The sequence below is a fragment of the Sander vitreus genome, chromosome 15, assembly GCF_031162955.1.
Source record: "Sander vitreus isolate 19-12246 chromosome 15, sanVit1, whole genome shotgun sequence".
NCBI classification, from domain to species: Eukaryota; Metazoa; Chordata; class Actinopteri; order Perciformes; family Percidae; genus Sander; species Sander vitreus.
In genome coordinates, this window is record NC_135869.1 from 10,641,948 (window position 1) to 10,661,132 (window position 19,185).

At 38.5% G+C, this 19,185-nt stretch overlaps 2 protein-coding genes across 2 annotated transcripts; one reads left to right on the forward strand and one right to left on the reverse strand.

The window, feature by feature from the left end:
- Nucleotides 1–3,459: 3,459 nt before the first annotated feature.
- Nucleotides 3,460–13,484, reverse strand: ppp1caa (protein phosphatase 1, catalytic subunit, alpha isozyme a). The gene is made up of 8 exons (XM_078268849.1): nucleotides 13,323–13,484; nucleotides 12,904–13,019; nucleotides 5,783–5,914; nucleotides 5,299–5,529; nucleotides 5,099–5,203; nucleotides 4,780–5,003; nucleotides 4,252–4,386; nucleotides 3,460–3,885 (listed from the first exon to the last, which is right to left on the reverse strand). The coding sequence occupies exons 2-8, from the start codon at nucleotides 12,956–12,958 to the stop codon at nucleotides 3,772–3,774; spliced, it is 996 nt and encodes a 331-aa protein (XP_078124975.1). The 5' UTR covers nucleotides 12,959–13,019; nucleotides 13,323–13,484; the 3' UTR covers nucleotides 3,460–3,771.
- Nucleotides 13,485–15,569: 2,085 nt separating this feature from the next.
- Nucleotides 15,570–19,140, forward strand: cldni (claudin i). The gene is made up of 3 exons (XM_078270506.1): nucleotides 15,570–15,719; nucleotides 17,231–17,363; nucleotides 17,851–19,140. Exons 2-3 carry the CDS (start codon nucleotides 17,232–17,234, stop codon nucleotides 18,355–18,357), a joined length of 639 nt encoding a protein of 212 aa, XP_078126632.1. The 5' UTR covers nucleotides 15,570–15,719; nucleotide 17,231; the 3' UTR covers nucleotides 18,358–19,140.
- Nucleotides 19,141–19,185: the final 45 nt, after the last annotated feature.

Consider the following 19,185-nt stretch of genomic DNA (forward strand, 5'->3'; position numbering starts at 1 on the left):
GAAAGGCTGTGTTGTCTGTTTATTTCTTCATAAAACTCTTCATACTAAACTGGTCGACTGTCTCTTTTTGATTTGGAAAAGTGTCTGTGTGCTGTCACTGTGTGAGCCAGGTGCTACTGACTCATGCAGAACAGTTTGACAGACGGTAGAGGCAGCCTCTGCAAAAGAAAATAAGAGAGAAAAATCTGCCTTGAGGCAGGAAAGACATGAAGCTTTAATGTCTCACATTGTAGTCAGAAACGTGAAAAGAAAACCAGACACAAATATACAAATTCCATGTTTTATTTCTACCTTGTAACAGAGACAACTTGTGATTGATTTGAAAACAAATGAAATACAACTAAAAAATACCTTTATTTTCTGTTGTTTCTTTTCCTTAATTATAATAATCTAATCATTTCATATCTACCCAGCAACAGTGCATGGTGCAAAACATCCCTGATTGATTAAAAAAATCCTACACTAATAAGCCAGCAGTATATAGCATTAAAATTTGTCAGTGAAAACAATATGAACAAAAAAGTAATTAAAGACCAGATTCTTAGAGGTAATGACAACAGTAAATATAGAGTAACAAAAAAGACATAAGCAGAGGTTTGTACAGCTATGAATATGGAAATGAAAGTGGTCTTTATTGGACCATTTATTATTATTATTAAGACAGATATCTACAAGTTCCGTGATGTTTCAGCACTGTATTATCTCTTACAGGAGACACTTAATTGTTTTGCATTGTTGGAGACATAATCTATTGGACATGGTCTCCACAACATCATGGCGCTCACGCCTTGAATTAACTTTTTATTATCGTAAAAGACTTGAATACAGTTCTGTACATTTTCAAATCTCTTTCTGGATCATATTATCCACAAAAGGTGGGCTTGAAAATGACCTTCAGAACAACAGAACACTCTGAACATTGTTCCCCAGTAGACTCATCAGCCACATTAGCCACCTTAAACCGTGAACGGAAACTGCAAGTCATCTGACTTGTGAATATCCTGTAATAATGGTGTCTATTGATGTATTTTACTTACAATATGAATATAAATACAATATCCTCATTCCATTTATTTTAATTTTAATTTCACTTCCTGAGTTGATCTAACTGGATGCGAATTGAACATGAGCACAGATGAGGTCCGACTGCTATTTTTGTTATTTCACCTGCCCTGTCTTACACAATATTTGCGCTGGACGTGAATTGTTAAAAAGCCACACAGGATTCTAAATAAAGCTTAATTACATCGATTTGATTTTTAAAAAACATTTATTTTCTGAGGTACTGAGTTGAAAACGGTGTGGCAGGATGACAGCTGAATGCAACTTCCCCACCCTCTGTTTAAGTATGTGCTTATGCACTGCACTCAACTCCACTCCAATATTTACCGCCTTTGCAATCTGGAGAGCTGTGGTCGCATGTGTTCATACTTGGGCAGAGGGCTGAAGAATGAGGACAGACAGCAGACAAATGGTGGGAAAGTGTGTTTGGGTTTTAGAAATGGGCAGTGAGATACCCTGAAATACTGTAAAAAGAAAGATTTTTACCAGTTGCAACAGCCTGTGCTGTATGGACTGCTTTCACTGGGGACACCCTGTTTGCCAACTTAATGTACAGTAGAGGGAATGCAAAATGGCCCATGTGTGACATTACTGTAGCGACAGATCCTATTTAAAAAAAAAAAAAAAAAGTCAGTCAGTGTGACTGTGATGTCTTGGGGTTCACAGTTGGCAGAGGATCCATGTTTATATATATATATATATATTTTTTTTTTAAATGATTTGATTCTCTCCTTCTATGGCTCTTTATGCTTCTTTCAACAGTAAGCTGCTAAAATAAAGCCAGAGTCAAAATGAGGATTGCTGTCACAAGCAATTGCAATTCTCTTACTCATATCATTTACACAGCACTATCAGAAGCATACAAAATTATTTACTAATTGCTAAACAGTGGTAACTGTTCACCTGGGAATTACCTGTCGCAACCAAAACTTTAAGCTATATTGACTGGGAATTCGCTGTACATGATTGCCTTAAGTATATTTTCATGTTTATAGTAAAACAATGATTTTGTGCTCCGATTCCCCATCAAGTTTGAAGTCTTTAAGTCTATTACTTAGTTTCATCCAAACACCGCTGTTTAGTGCTTCAGTTGTAGCTTCAATGCAACCCTCATTCAGTGTGGGTTTAGATTAAAATAAGCCCACTCTGTTTTTATGACGGACTCAACTGAAGCGGTCTTAAACAGAGCACTCCAAACTGGAAAGGTCAGAGCAATGATTCACCATCTCATCCCCCTTTGATAGTTTACCTTTGATCACAGAATATGGAAAACCTTTAAGCCACTTCCTCCTCAGTACAGCAGGCGTCTAGAGTATACTCTATTCAAGTTCACTACAGATTAAATGCCAGATAAATAGTGGGGTCTACTTGTGGAACATGAACAGCACATGGTGATATTGTATTATGTGTGAGAAATTCTGGAGTGTTGTGAGGCATTGAGCAACACAAGCTCAGTGACAGAGCCATTCACTTGTTGCCCCTGCAAATCTTCCTGCTAAGTTCATACTACTACTTCATATTCATCCAACAATCATTTAAAAAAAAAAAAAAAAAAAAGACATTTTGCATTGAAGAGTTATCTAATCAAATATCTATTTTTGTGATAAAACAGGCAACATCTGGTTCTGGGACCAGCTTTGGGCTGTCCTCTCCTACAGTCACTGATCATCTTTCGCTAAATCACACTAAAGCAACGTGTGAAATGCCACTTTGTTTTAACGAAGTATAAACTGGCCCAAAATTACACTTTCCAGCATCTACATTTCGGTGAGTCTAATTCATAATTCATCTCTTTAAGCTGCTGTATGGTCAAAAGACAAGCGTAGCCACTATGCATGGCAAAGGTTGCTGACGAACATGACAAAGCAATGGCAAACACAAAGTGATCAGCATGATGGAATGATTCAAATAAATGGTTATTTTTATTCATCGTCAACTTTTAGTGAGCTAAAAACAAGAAGAAAAAAAAAAGGGAAATGAACTCATGTCAGTTTCATGTATCTAAAAAAAAAGAAAGAAATTGAAGCGAAACTATTTCACATCCATGACTGTGTTCTCAAATCATTGGTTTTCGAAAGGGAAGAGGAAAAAAAATGATCTCACTGTGAATCCATTTCATTCAAAGATTCACCTGCACATATATCCACCTGTGCGCCCAGTGTGTGTGGTATGTGCCGTTAGCATTTGACCGTGGTACTTGATCCCATCGCCCCATCCCCCCACCCATCCATCACACAGACCTCTAAAACACGATGTACAAAAGCTTGTGTTTAGCATTAAACAGTGCAGGGCCTTAACATAAACGGCTAAGGCTCCTCTTTCTCTCTCCCCCTTCCCTTCCTCCCCTGCACCCAGGTTTGACATTACATCACAGATGAGCAAGAACCCATATTTACAACAGGAAAACAGAACAGAGGGTACAGGAGGAAGAAAAATAAACATACATACAGAATACAGCAATTTCCTCTGTATCATTCTCACTTTCTTTACACACTCACAAAAAAAGAGCACGCCAACAGCCAAACAAACAGTTAAAAATTGTTTTAGAGAGGAAAAAAAAAAAAACATGATTGATCCCCAGACACTTGTCTGCTTTGTCGCTGTATGGTGACAAGAGAAAAACAAGTCTGGGGAGGTAGAGGAAAAAAAAGTAAAGAGTGTTGGGCAGAGAGGAAAGTGGCAGGTTGTGGGAGGGGGATCCAGCGGCTGTTATTTCTTGGCCTTGGGGGCCTTGGCTGAATTTCGCGGCGGGGTGACCGGTCTCCCAGATCCCATTCCTCCTGTGCCATAAGGATACAATTTCTTATCTGCTGGCTTCAGAATCTGCGAGAGAGACAAAGAAATTCTCATTTAGTTTGATAGACGTACAAACTAACCTCTGTAATGATTGACAGTAGAAACCAATCTGACTTTTAGTATTTATCTTTAATTATAGGTGCACTTGAAGTAGAAGAAAAATACATTCCATTCACTAGAATTCATTAATGATCTATACTGTATAATTTTGGTTCGATACTGGTATACAAAATACATAAAAATAGAATAGAAAGCCTTTAGTGTCATTGTACAGAATACAGCAAAATGCAGCAGAGTGCTACTCCTGAACAGCACAATAAAAAGACATAGCAGATATACAATTTTTTTTCATTACAAAAGTAAAAGTACAAACAAAGGCTCTGTTTTACACACCTGGAAGGAGCACATGAGTGTCTCATCCACACTCATCATGGCACCGGCGTTGTCAAACTCTCCACAGTAGTTGGGAGCAGAGAATAAGGTGACAAGTTGCCTCTTTGCAAAAAACTCATAACCGTCTTCTACCACCTGGGGACAGAAATGAGATGGTCAACACCACAGGCAATAAAACTGAAGCAAGAATATTAACAGCCGGTGACTCGCTTGTTGGTACCGTTTAGTCCAGTTGGTTGAGTGAAGTAACACAGGGTCAGATTTTCAACTAAACAGGAGTACAGGAGCACTAAATGTTACTATACTTCTTGTCTACATGGATGGTTGATGGATAAAGAATATTACGTATTGGCATATTTAAACTAATCACCTACTTTTCTTGTTAATTTATAGTGAAATGAATATAAAAAAATAGTTACTAAATTTTTTTTTTTTTAAAACTACACCACTTTCAGAAAAACTTAAAGACAAATGCACATCCCACAGCTTTAGTTGGCAGGGGCACAAGGCCTCCTGGCTACACATTACCTGATGCGCCCTGCATATTAGGTCCATGTCGTGTTTATGCAAAAATTTGGCAACCACATCTGCCCCGAATGTGAAGGAGACACCACGGTCGTTTTCACCCCAGCCCAGCACATCTTTGTCTGGATCAGCCCACAGCAGGTCACACAACAAACCCTGGTCAGGCACGTCTGTGGGTCGCATTACTCTGCGGATCTGCTCCATAGACTGAAGATCAGGAGAGAGGCCTGGAGAAAAATCAAACGCCCATCTTAGTCTGGTTTTTATTATCCAATGTGTATCACCTTATCCTCATAACATCTTTTATTAACGCAACACCTACCTCCATGACAGCAGAAGATTTTCTCATCTACAATGGCAGCCACGGGTAAACAGTTGAAGCAGTCTGTAAAGGTCTTCCACAGCTTAATGTTATACCGTCGCTTACCTACCAACAAAAAAAGGGTCAGATGAGACCTTAGTGCAACATTCAAGAGAGCAGATTTGACATTTTTCCTATTTGCAAAAGTACTCTGCACTTACACTCGTCATAAAAGCCGTAGATTCGATTAATAGAGGCGCATTCATGGTTTCCACGCAGCAGGAAAAAGTTCTCTGGATATTTGATCTTGTAGGCTAGAAGCAGGCAGATAGTCTCCAGTGACTGCTTCCCTCTGTCTACATAGTCACCCAGGAACAGGTAGTTGCTTTCTGGGGGGAAGCCTCCATATTCAAACAGTCGGAGCAGATCATAGTACTGACCATGGACATCACCTGCAGAGGGCAGCAGAGGAGTGCAATAAAAACACCATACTTTCACTGCTGGCTGTAGCTGCTTATCAACCGATACAACTGGCAATTACAGATGAGCAAAATGTCTAGTTAATCATAAACAAAATCTCAGGTGATCATCTTCTCTTGCATCAGAGTCCGTCTGCAGTGTAACCTCTTTATGACTTCATGGTATTTCACACTTTGTCTTCTTGATGCATCGTAGGAACTCCTTGACCACTACATTAAAACTCACCACAGATTTTGAGGGGAGCTTCTAGTTCAAGCAGGATTGGCTGGCTCAGGAAGATTTCACGGGACTTTAGGCAAAGGCCACGGATCTCACCCTCTGTCAGTTGGACATTCTTCCCCGGTCGAGAGCCCTTGACTGAAAAAGTAAAGATAAGGGACAGGCGTTTCATAGAAGATACAACACCACCACATAGACGCACCTTTTGCTGAGAGCTGTAAAAAAAAGTCTGAACGAAGGACATAGGTTGCTGCAATGACAACGTGATCTTCAGATTTTAAGCCAGACCACCAAACTGGGAGGTAAACACCTCCCACCAGCCAAATGCTGGCAAATTCTGTTGTCAGTCTAGTCTAACAGCCACTTCAGCCAGCCATTACTTAGAGGTTTATTATACATTGTATACTAAGTTTTGTATAAAAGAAGTTACTAACAATCTACAACACAACAAGAGGAGTCTGGGCAGACTGCACAGGGATGCAGCATCTGAGAAAACCTGATCAATGGAAACTAGTCTGACGTGGTCAGCCTCAAAGGCACAGCTTTCTGCTTAGGTGACAGTTCAAAACCAAGCTAGTAGAAAAACATGAAAGCCACTTCCCCCTTCTAGCTGATGTAGCTGCTGCACAGACATTGCAAACACATAATTTGGACTCTCTTCATATGCAAAGTTAAGAAACACAGAATGACATGCAATGAAATCGCACTATCCTTGCCCCCTCCCCTCAAACCCCTCAGCAATGACCAATATTTAAACAAAAAATAAAGTTTGAAAGAAAATTGACAGTGAAAAAGAGCAACATGAAGAAAAGAAAATCAGAAGATGGGTCATTGAAAAACAAATCAGAATGCTAAACATCATATAAAATACAACTTCATAACTCTCAAATTCTGTGGGAAACACTGACATGCCATGGGCTGTAATAACACTTTATAATCAAAAATAAGGCAAAGGAAACCAGTCGTTAACAAAAAAAAAAAAAATCAAACTGTATTATGTATATGTAATAATGAAGATTACATTATGTTCCTGGCATCCAGCTTCTTTCACTGATATCTGGAAAATGCAGCAGGTTTGTCAAGTATCTCATTGTCATGGTTTTTCACACTTAACCACACACTCAATGGAGCCAAACACAAATCATGATAAAGACTTAAAAAAGGAACCTGTTTATTTTCCTGACAAATTTATCTTAAAAAAACAACACCACGTTGTCATGGTTCAAGTGCTAGAAAAGGTAGGAGTGCAATCTGAATGACAGCGACAGAAAAATACCTCGAAAAAAAAAGTGGGTAGTCTCACAGGCATCCTCAAATTCTAAAAAGTATCACTATTGCTTATAATTCAGATCAAAATATTTGCACATTGACATGCCAACCATAGGGCATATGTGATGCAATGCGACTATATCTCAGCAACTGTGTGTTGACAGCAGCTTTACACAAGACTGCCCCTGATGGAGTTTGAATCTGGTTTGTTTGCGTCACTGACCGATTCACCTGTTCCTAGATGGGTTGCTTGGTGCCAAAGCAGACAAACTGTACAATCCTACCAATGAGGAGTCTCCCTTCCACCCAACAAATTCTGTCACGGCCTACAGAACAGGTAATGTACGTATTCATTTTAATGCTGGGTGTGAACAGAGCTTGTGTGCATGTAGTTGTTGTTAGGTGTTCACAAGTTAACAGACGACTAAATGTCTCAGACAAAAGCTTTCACCTTTAACTGCAAAACAATCAAAGGGTAATAACAGAACTATCAAACTAGATTTGTACCTCCTACTATTGGCAAAACAACAAGCTCATTCAGAGGCAAAGCTACACACGTACGTCTTAAATGATAGCTGCTTGGTCAATACTGAGATCACAATTACTCATGGCAGTTCCCCATTCCATAAACAAGATATTCCAGTTGAACATTGAAAACTAAAAACAATTTCAAATTGTTAACTATTAAGCACGTAACTAGAACTGGTTTCAAATATACCCTACTTTATTACAAGAAACCAGTTTGACCCCATAAACCAAAGTTTAATACTAATGCCAAGAGAGCAGCATTCAAACAAATAAGGATTCAATCTTCACGTACTACATGCCATTTCATTTCACTTGCAGGTTTCCTTTGTGTTGAAAATGCTTTCGTCTCTGATGAAAACTGTAGCAGAAAGCCAACAATCGCTGTGTGCACGAAAGAAACATTTGTGACTCAGACAGTTTTCCAGTGATTGGTCAAACAGTTCCCATGTGAATCCTCTACTGATTTCATGTACCAGGAAAAATGAAACACAAAACACCAATAACTTGTGGTATCTAAAATTCGTGAGGCAAGTGATTACAGTTATTATACAATTATTGACATCACATCACTTGGACAAAGCAGGATTAAATTACATGTAAATAACTTGGGAATTAAAATCTCACAAATCACAGAAAAATAATTGCTGATAATTGTCAAACAAACATTTACTTGTATACATAAGGAAACAGTGTTACAGTGTTCAAGTTTAGTGTCCAACCATCACTTGAGGAAATCACAGCTGTCCTTCACTCCTTGTGTATGGTTGTTACAAGCAGAGAACCTGGCATTTAATCAAACCATCTCTTTCAGTAAAACAGATCGTTTAAATAGCGCTTGCAAAGCACTTGGAGAGGGAGGCGAGTAGACCTCAACAAATAGATCTAAAACAATGGCAGTTGAAGCAGAAAATAAAAGCAAGGCCTTAAACAGTGAAAAGTAGGTGTAAATACTGCAGTGCTGCTCTTCACTTTAAACCTGGATTACAGAGGGCTAAGCCCTGACAGAGCTTACTCCAAAGTTAGCCACATAGCCAGTGGGCAACAGTGAGCTTATCGTGAGGGGTACAGACAAAAGGCTTTCCACTACGCTGATCAGGGGGCAGAAAACAAAGAGCTGGACCAGCACAACAGAAAAGCCATTGGGGTGCCGAGAGTGCTGGAATCAACAGTTGGTTTGGTCCAGTACTCCTGACTCAGTGCTGGGTGTTCTGGCTGAGTTTATGTGATGTCACGCTCTCCAGACACGCATTAGCAACACACACTCCCAGAGCTAAGTGAAGCTCTAGATCTACACAAGTAATCCTATTGAAACTGCTCATTATCCAAACACATTTAATTGGTTTGGTCTCAAAACAGTTAGCAAGCTTGAGGGTTACCTTGTTGTAGCCATAAGAGACTGAGCTGGGGGCTATTTCATAAAACCTAGATAGCGGATTTAGCCGGGATTTTCCAGTTATCCTGGCTGAATTTAGCCATGACTCAGTTTCATGAAAGTAGTGGCACATAAATTACAATGGAGATTTATTCAGTGCAGCTAGAGTGCTCCAGACCAGACTAAAAGCAGGCTTGATTAACCCTGGTGCCTTTTCTGTTAAGTCAGCAGTCACTCCAATGCATTTGTGCCTTGTTTTTAATTAGCCTGCATTAAAATACCACAGGTTCATATTGTCATTCAGTTAACTACAGTTTTTATTTGAACATTGTGGCCATTATTGTTATAATTATTTATGCGATAGTCGTTACATTGAGGTTCTGGTTGTTGCTCCGAAAAGGTCATCCCCACAATCAGGCAATGTATTGGGCCTCTTTCCTCTGCTGTCCACTTTTTTTCCACTTAAGAAATATTAGAAATCTGAGATCTGTAGTTTCAACTGCTGAACTTCAGATGCTTTTACATGCATTTATCTCATCTTGCATTGACTATTGTAATGCACTGATCTCCGTACTTAGTATGTCTGCTCTTGTTCGCCTTCAGTTAATCCAGAATGCTGCCGCAAGGCTACTTGCTAGGACAAATAGACAGTCTCACGTCACCTGATCTCAAGTCTCTTCACTGGCTCCCTGTTTAATATAGGATTCAGTTCAAAATTCTCACTCTCAGATACAGATTATTGCACGGTCAGGCACCTGCATATGTACCGGAGCTACTGCAACCATATTTGTCAGCTTACTCTCTAAGGTCTACTATGTTAAATCTACTGACTGTTCCACGCACCCGGATTAAGACCCGTGGTGATCGATCTTCTGAGTCAGTACCACTGAGACTGGAATGCTTCGCCTCCACCCTTACAGTCTGCTTTTCTGTGGGCTCAGTTAAATCAGTTAAAGACTTACCCATTTAAACAGGCTTTTGGTTGACCTGTCTGCACTTTATTTTAATTGTGTTTTTTAATGTTATCATCTGGTATGATTTATGTAAAGCACTGTGATTTTTATCTGTGATAAGTGCTGTAATACATTTTACTTACTATTATGTTATTATAAAGACTGCTTTTCATATTGTTGTTCAAAGTTTGATGAATAGATTATTGCAGTTGTTGATATGATTAGAAATGGTTGATAAAGTTGCAAAGGTCTTTTCAATGAAGTCAGTGATAAGGGCAATATATAGAGTCCTAAACATGTGTTTCTATAACTGGCAACAATAGCAGATTGGTCAGAGACCAATACGTTGTTAGGTTGTTGTTGTTTTTTTTTGTTTTTGTTTTTTAATGCATTCCTTAACAATAAAGATGAATGTATGTTAATCTTCCATGTGCATGCATATTTTATTTGGCATTTTTGGGGCATTAGGTTTTACAATTATACAATGCTGAGCTGCTATCCCCGCGACCCGACCCCGGATAAGCGGATGAAGATGGATGGATGGACAATGCTCTCAAATTCAGTAACTCAAGTTATGCCATTTAAGTAACTCCATGAATGGTATAACTATGACTGTGTCACTTAAGTGGTCAGTCTATTCTAATACATTAAGTCAGTCAGCTAATTGTCTAACACACTTTTTCTTGCTGTTTTATTCCAGCTACCGTGTTTCCTTTTTTACAAATGATATGCTTTACTTACTCGTAAGCTTCCAATAAAAGCTGCTGCTCACTGGTTAAGTAAGCGGAACACTTCAGCATCAGTAAATCTGTGATTGACTTTGTAGTCTGTTGAAGAAAGATGTGAACGCTCAATAATTTGAATTACTTACACCTGGAAACACATGAAGCCAGGATGCACTGATTAGACTAGGTCAAGCCTTCTTTATCCGTTTCCTGGATTTCTGAATTCTGCTTTTGTGAAATAGCCCTCTGGTGTAGAATATCATTTATCAATCTTTTGATGCAGCACCTGCAGTGAGACAAGTATTCTTAACTAGCCTTGAACAGAGTAGACCAACACAACAGTAATATTAACTTGTGAGTGGTTATTCTCAGCAATAAAACCGACAAAACAACAATGCCGACAAACAGTCAAGTGAGTTACATAAGAGGATATAAATACTGCCACTATCATGGTTGTTTGTCTTTCCCTGCGTTTGGCAGACAACCTTGTCACGGCCCAAGTATAACAATCCATGTACAAAACACAGCCCTGCAGATAAACAGGGTCCACAGTCAAAGTCAAACTCCCTGGAGGCACAATGACTGCACATGCATATTTGTGAATAATCCCAATCACCTCCAACAGCTCAGTTTAGGCCGATCATGAAGGGCCTATATTTAAGAAGGTACATAAACTGAGGGATAAGGACAAAAATATTAACAGTGTTAGGCCTTGGACATTTTCTGCACCCTACTTCCAAACCCAAAATATCTTCTGATACCATGACTTAAGGCACATTTTTTATGAATCACATTTGGTAGAGGCCACATGACCGCTAACCAACATACGTGATGTTGTTTTTGTGAAACAGTCAAACAAAGATGTCTGTATACCAAGAGTTCCATGGGGGAAACGCATAAGTGTATGTGTGAAGGAGGCATAATTTCCACACAGCGCATTTGCCTCACAAGGACATCTACAGAGGCCACAACCTTTATATCTTGTGCTTTAGATGAACTGTACAGTCGGGTCTGAACAAAATGATGCTTGTATTTGATATCCTCAGGTCTCCTGTTACCCAATCGTCATGTGGATGTGAGGACAAAACAGCCCTGCTTTCCCTCACACACAAGCAACTCCAACCATAACAAATCTGTCTTTACACATTGTATACAGTTGGCATTGGAGCAAAGATTTGTCAGATTTGTAGAGCCAATACAGATTACCAATCACTACATCTCTGCCTAAAAATGTCTCAAGTTTCTTTTTTGAAAAAACATTCTAACACATTTTCCACAACTTGAATCATATGCCAAAATGTTTACAGTTACAACTAAAAAAATACTTTTAAAACTATCCTAACATATGCAATAACAAATAAGTTATATTTATCAGGGAGAACTAAGATGTAAAATAAATAATGTAAACAGTCTATATATTGCTTCAAAAACAGCAGTGGAGCAGCCAAGAAGGCCAAACAGCAGTTTCACACAGTATTAGGGTGAGCATGTGCTAATCAAAGCAGCTTTGTTTCAACACCTTATTAACAAGTCACTCTGGGAAGGTTGTGGCTGCAAATTGTAATCAGAGCCTCAACTGTAAAACAGAAAGCACAACAACACTGCATCCATGCAACTGAGAAGCTCTGGTGGGAAGGGGCTACAAATGGGGTAGGAAAAAACAAGACTGTTCTTACAGTAACGTTAAGCCAGTGTCCAAGAATGTAAACATCTACAAGTCAGAGTAATCCCTCACTGCCATATTGCAAATAGCCACTCTCAAATCCTCCAACTAATAACAGCAATTACACAGAGCAGGGCATTTCTCTTATTCTGAGCTGAAATACAAGTACCTCCTCGATGAAAAGCAAATATATTAATTAAAAACCATAATCCTAAACCAGTAACGTTAATGTTTGAGAAGGTGTAATTTAAGTAAAATGTGTGTGATGTTCCTCCTTGTTAGTGCTACTTTACTCTGTAACGTCACCTATATCCCCTTCATTTGCAGACAACACGGTAGTACGTATGTATCGCTGATGAAAACAGAAAAGGATGGCTATGATAAAAAAAGACCGATCAAATAGCGTTACTAACATTAGCTAAACAACGTGTAAAGAGCAGGGTTGGCATCCAACCATCGAGTCTGAGAGCATAGCAATTTTAAGTAGGCTACTAGACCGTGCTTACCTTTAACTTCAGCCGACTTACCCGATATATACAACACACATTTCTCTACCATATACCAAGATATCGATTCAATTAAGTGCATTGCTACACCGTTGGTTTGGTCCGCCTCACCTTCCAAGAGACGCTGAATTATAGAGTCGATGTTTAATTTGTCTGGCTCCGCCATTTTCTTTATTTTCTGACGTTCTCGGGTAGTCAAGACCTTGGTTTTCCGTGTTGCACCTTAGCTAGATTTCAAGAACAGAAAGAAAAAGACAGACACTGACAGTTACTCGCAATATAGCTACGTTTGAACTCACATTGGTTAGCAAACGAGGGCCTCGCACTAGCTAATCGAGCAATGTTTGCAGACTAAAACAATGAATGAGCTTATGCGAGCTTGAGCTAGGTAGCTAGCTACTAGCAAAGTAACGTAAGCTACATATGAACTAGCTAGCTAGCTAGCTAGCAGCAACAAAACTGAACGGCTAGTTAGCTATCGTTAGCTATGTGGCTAATATAACTTGTAAACAGATAGAATGTCCCCGAACCTTGTCTTCGGTTATACGCAAGTCCTCCTGGGGGTGAATAATGTGTAAATATGTATCCCCTTGCTCAAGCTTGGCCCCTTTCCTTCGGCTTGTCCGAGTCCCTCCACTCTTCCCCCAGGAACTTTAAAAGAGGGCCGTATCTACCGAAGTGTCTACGGTAACGTAAGAGGCTGAATCAAACCGAGCTCTTCGCACGTTTCTCAGAATATGATTGGTTCATTTTTCAATTTAGAACCCGAATTGTCGCATTTGATTGGACGCATACTGGCACGTCACTTAACCGCCTCCCCCAGTTGCTTACCACAGCATGAGATGGAAGTGAGGGGTCAAAGTGCGCCACGGAGTGTTTGCAAATGAAACTGCAGTGTAAAACCATCTCATTCTATTTCTGTCTAAACCATAAACTGTGTAAAATAGGTCAAAACCTAAAAATACCATTCACCGCTCGGACCTGCCCACACCTGTACAGTAAAAGAAAATCTAACACAAAAGATCTGGAATAAACACCTTTTGGAGGCTCACAGTTTTAGATTTTATTCGGACTCAAAATGGGTTTGAGGAATACATTTTGAGGCCATAGATTGGATGGAACAAAGAAAGAAAAAAAACTTATTGGTGCATCATTTTAAATACATTCCCTGTACTGTATTAGCATAACTGAAAACTAAAATTTCGACTAAAATAACGTTCTGTGGGTTAATTTAACTGAATTTGTGTTGATGGACCCCACCCAAGCGTCTGTGGGATTGATAGCTAGATTTCGACAAAACAAGTACATTTCATTCTTCCTGGTCATGTTACCACATCTGTCATAAATATTACAGAAAACAAGAACCTAATGACCAATCTTACAATTTGTTTTAATAGCATGCATGTGTAACTAGTTAAATATACTTAAGTTCAAATTTGAGGTACTTGTACTTTACTTCAGTATTTCAATGTCATGCTACTTTATACTGGAGGAAAGATATTACACTTCTACTCCACTACATTTATCTGACATCTTTAATTATATATATATTTATAGATTAAGATTTGACATTCAAAACATGTGTTTAAAAAATATGAAGCATTTTTATAGATTAAATTACCCAACATTATATGAAATAGTGAAAATTAGCTTGACCTCCACCTTGACCAACTAGCAGTAAAACCTATTAATGTATTAAATAAATAATAATAATAACAATAATACAATAATGTAATATACAGTATGATAGTATATATATTTCTGCATTATAAGTATGTTTACTTTTAATACTTTTTAAATTTTATTTTGCATTTCTGTACTATTACTTAAGTAACATTTGCTATGTAGAAGTTTTATTTGTAATAGAACTTATTGAGTATTACTTTGACTTAACTAAGTAGAAGGGGTAGAAGAACTCCATTGGACACTGAACAAATTCAAAATAGATGATGTACTACAAAAGTGTAGTAAAACCACAAAATAGTAGCAGAAATAGCTCCTCATTGTTAGGATTAGTCTTATGAAATTACAATTAAATTCCTCCTTGCAGAACACATTACAATTCATGTCCAGCATCTACATTCTCTGTGTGCCGCTCCATCACTTAACCATCTTCCTAAATAAAATCTAAATTGGTATATTGGTATATTATGCAAACCAAAACATTGTGTGTCACTATGTCTGCATATTTCTGAATGTGTTAATAGAGGCTACACTTTTTGGTTTCACAACATTCCTTTTCATTTCCTCATATTCTTTCCTTCCCATGATCCATGAAACCCCACTTATTATCTTGCGCAAAATTCCTAAAACAACTCTAAATTATTCTCCTTACATTCGTCATCACAGTTTCGATGGAGGTAGGTGCAGGGGGGTGATCTGGGATGTGCAGGTGGTAGCCTGGGTGGTATCTATTTGTATGGACTGGGAGCATAGCGAGAGTCTTCTAGATGACTCAGTTTCTTGCAACTTATGATGGTTACAACCAAAATGAGTCACTCAGAATTATCACGGTAATCACAACAACAAAACTCTCTGTATGATTTTAGATCAACTTTGAACATGCTAAAACATGATAACATATTTTCCCTGGAAACCCTGAGGTTTATCTACAGCGGTGAGTTAAGTGAGAACTCCTCTGAGCGCCTAACAGCAGGTCTAAGGTGGAAAAAGAGAGGGAAACATACGTATAGGACAAGTCCAGTCTGGTTTTGAGGTCCTTCCCTCCTATGTACTACCATTCAAGCACAACCCCACCCCACTCCTTACATTCCTCTACAAATACCCCACTATTTTAGAAGGTCTCTGCACTACAACACACGAAAACAGCATCTTCAAAACAACGAGCAGGCAGGAATAAAGGAAGAATCTAAAGAAACACTAACTTTTCAATTTTCCCTTCAAGTTCAGAGGACACATATTAAAGGGTAGGCATCTTTTTTTATCCACTCTTTATTCAGATGTGTACTGTGAGCTTTGAAAAGAGATATGATTCTGCAAAAGCTTGAAATGACAGAGGATCAAAGGATTAGGGATTAGTTGAACACCTTTTTATAGGCGCCTCAAAAATCATGGAAAGTGCAAATTAACAGCTGTGAGAGAGAGAATAAAAAGAAATAAAAAGCTCAGCAGCATGTCTGTGTCACTTGACAAAACACACATGTCACTTAACAAATTAAGTGTAATAGTAGTAGTAGTAGCCTAATTTTAAGGGAAACTGTGATTTTTAGTAATAGAAACAAAAACATCCGATTTTAAATCCACTGACCCAAATTAGATTAGTTTTAGTGTTCAGTCTGCCCCGAAGTGTGAGACATTATTTAATTGAAATTTGTAACAAAATGTGCTCTTCTGGGTGTTGGTGAACGATAATTGGAATTGTCTGTATGGATGGAGAACAAAGGGAAGAGCTTCCTTGCACGAAAAGAAGTTTATACGTATACTGTGTCAAAAAATAAACATATATCTAGATAGAATATAAGAATGCGTTTCATTTATTTAGATATTTAATTTAGTTTTAGCACCTGAATTTATTTTCTTTGAAGTTTTAATTTTTCCTATATCAAAACATACTATCTATTTATATAAAGCAATCAAAACTATTAAAACATTCAATCTAATATTTATAATTAATTAAAAGATGCAGTTTAAGAGGATCAAAAGTACTTTTTTAAACTGCATCACTTTTTCGTGAAGAACACATCGTTCTTCATAGTTAACCTGCCAGATGTGAGCCCGTTTTCCTCCCACCTTCTTTACTCAAACTTTAATTTTCATCTGTATAAAGTTGAATCATAAAGTGACCCGTAAACTAAATAAGATTTTCCAAGTAAAAAGATTTGAGGGAGTGGTTCAGCCAGTGCTGGGTGGAGGTCCAGGAAGCCAGGGCTTGTCGGGACACGAATGTGTTTTAAAATGTAGCCTTAGGCAACACAATCTTGTAAAGGCCTGTCAGAGAGAGTCTGAGTATGTTTTCAGCTATGTGATCACAAAAACCCCACAGATCAACACATAAATGGTTCTTACATGTTGGATCAGCGAAGGAGATTTAATAACTCCTCCTCTCTACCCAAAAGGAGGAAAACAGGAAGTTTTATCAGCACAGAACTTACATATCAGTACTAGAAATTTAATTTATCTTAAAGTTAATCATATGAACAATGAAACAAAAGTAAACACATTTTTTTAGCATGTAAGTAGAAGAAAAGGTAGAAATCTAAGATCTTGGGAGAGCCAAATAAAAAAAAAAGGCCTCGACCCTCATTAGATGGTTTGGGATGTAGTTGTTGAGAGAACAATCGAATTACAAAAACAAAAACATTAAGATTAAGATTAAGTTGGAGGTAGAATAAAAAAATGCAAGTAGTGAAATCATGTGAAGAGCTGTAATTATCACCCTCATGCCTCTGATTTGTCCCTCCTTCTTGTCCTTTTACAGAATGGGATCTGTTGGAGTTCAGATTGTATGTGTGGCTCTCTGCGTCTTTGGCCTGATCGGGGTCATTGTATGCTGCGCTGTCCCACTCTGGAAAGTGTCCTCCTTCACGGGATCCAACATCGTGACTGCACAGGTAATGAAAAGCTTCTGTTATGAAAGGTAATGAATGGGAAGAGATTAGGTATGACAGGTATGTAAAACCAACATTAAAAGCCCAACATACAGTGTATTCTTCTGACTTTCCTGGAAGTATATATTTAACCCCATCACTAAAATGTACATTAAAAACACAATGCTAAAACACTGAATTGAAACCTGTTATCAGTGCAATATTGATTGACAGGTCTTTTAATACAGGACAAACACAACGGAACAACTACTGTAAATCTAAGATGATGATTTCTGATACTGTTAGCTTACAAGAAAACTTTAACTTTGATTATTGGAGTGATGAAGTGCTACATTTTCAGGTTTATTTTAAACTATATCATATTTAATGAGCTCATCATATGTTTTGTGTATAAAAAAAAACAGAATCTGTAAAGGTGTTAGATAAATGAGTGTGTGTGTGTGTGTGTGTGTGTGTGTGTGTGTGTGTGTGTGTGTGTGTGTGTGAGTAGAGCACACAGGAGGGCCTGTGGACGAGCTGTGTGGTGCAGAGTACCGGCCAGCAGCAATGCAAGAACTACGACTCCCTGCTGGTGTTGCCCTCTGACCTGCAGGCCGCCCGTGCCATGACCATCATCAGCTGCATGTTATCCAGCCTCAGCCTGCTCATCCTATTCTGTGGGGCCGACTTCACCACCTGCATAGAGAACGAAGATGCCAAGCCCAAGATCAGCTTGGTGGCCGGGGTGGGCATGCTCCTGGCCGGCCTCCTGGTAGTCATCGCCGTCAGCTGGTCCGCTAACAGTGTTGTGACAGACTTCAACAACCCCCTGGTGCCGGCTTCCAACAAGAAGGAGCTGGGAGCGTGTATCTTTGTGGGCTGGGGGGCCGGCGTGCTGCTCCTTCTGGCTGGAGGTCTGCTCTGCTGCTTCAGCAGGCCCAAATCTGGCAGCTCCGGTGGAGCCGCCAAGTACTACAGCAATAGCTCCGCCCCCGCCGCCAATAAAAACTATGTGTAGTGGCTTTATGAAGGGGACTGGTGTTTGACAGAAATGAGGGAATAAGGGTTAAGCTGGTAAAAGACTGGGAAGCAACAAAGTAGATGACAACAGGGGTTGTTTTAGGAAAAATGTAATAAAAAAAAAAAGTCTCTGTAAATACTCAATTCTGACAACTGCCTCCCAGTTTTTTCATTTCATATTCATAATTATGCTGGTGATGTTTTAAATCTTAAAACCGTTTAACTCTTTGGTGCTGGGTTATGCATACACTATTTTAAAGTAAATGGAAAACAAATGGTATACTTGTTGATTACACACATTTTGTGATTTTAGAATTAAAATTTTATTTGGGTTTCTGCTTTGACATATACAGTACAATATCAACTATTTTCCTTATATTTCTGTTAGACTTTAAAAGGGTCTTTCAAAGAACCACACAAGTGTAAAGTAACATTTAAGATTATGAAAATGTGGAAAGCGCATTTGTGAGAAGAATTATCTGATCATGTAAGCTCCAAGCTCAACATTAACATTATTATTAAGTTTAAAGAGTCGTCCGTTCTTGTGTAGACACCATTATTGCCTCATATTTACAATTAGTTTAGATCCACTATGGTCTATATTGCATGTTTTTATCTCTTGTCACCTCAGTGAGCATCTGTGTGAACTTGTTCCTTTTTGATAATACGTTCTTAAACGTCCACATGACGTTTCATTTTATATAACATTTTCTCATTTTGTTTTGTTTCTCATGTTGTATGATGATGAGTATAATTAATTAAAATTGTAATGTAATTCAAATGTGTGTTTCATGTGTATTTCATTTCACACAAAAAAGCTGCAAAC

Coding starts and splice junctions, on each gene's coding strand:
- cldni (XM_078270506.1), top strand. CDS start 17,232: ATGGGATCTGTTGGAGTTCAGATTGTATGTGTGGCTCTCTGCGTCTTT. Junction 17,364..17,850: donor CCAACATCGTGACTGCACAG/GTAATGAAAAGC, acceptor GTGTGTGAGTAG/AGCACACAGGAGGGCCTGTG.
- ppp1caa (XM_078268849.1), bottom strand. CDS start 12,958: ATGGCGGAGCCAGACAAATTAAACATCGACTCTATAATTCAGCGTCTC. Junction 5,204..5,298: donor CTACGGCTTTTATGACGAGT/GTAAGTGCAGAG, acceptor TTTTGTTGGTAG/GTAAGCGACGGTATAACATT. Junction 4,387..4,779: donor TAATATGCAGGGCGCATCAG/GTAATGTGTAGC, acceptor TTCTGTCCCCAG/GTGGTAGAAGACGGTTATGA.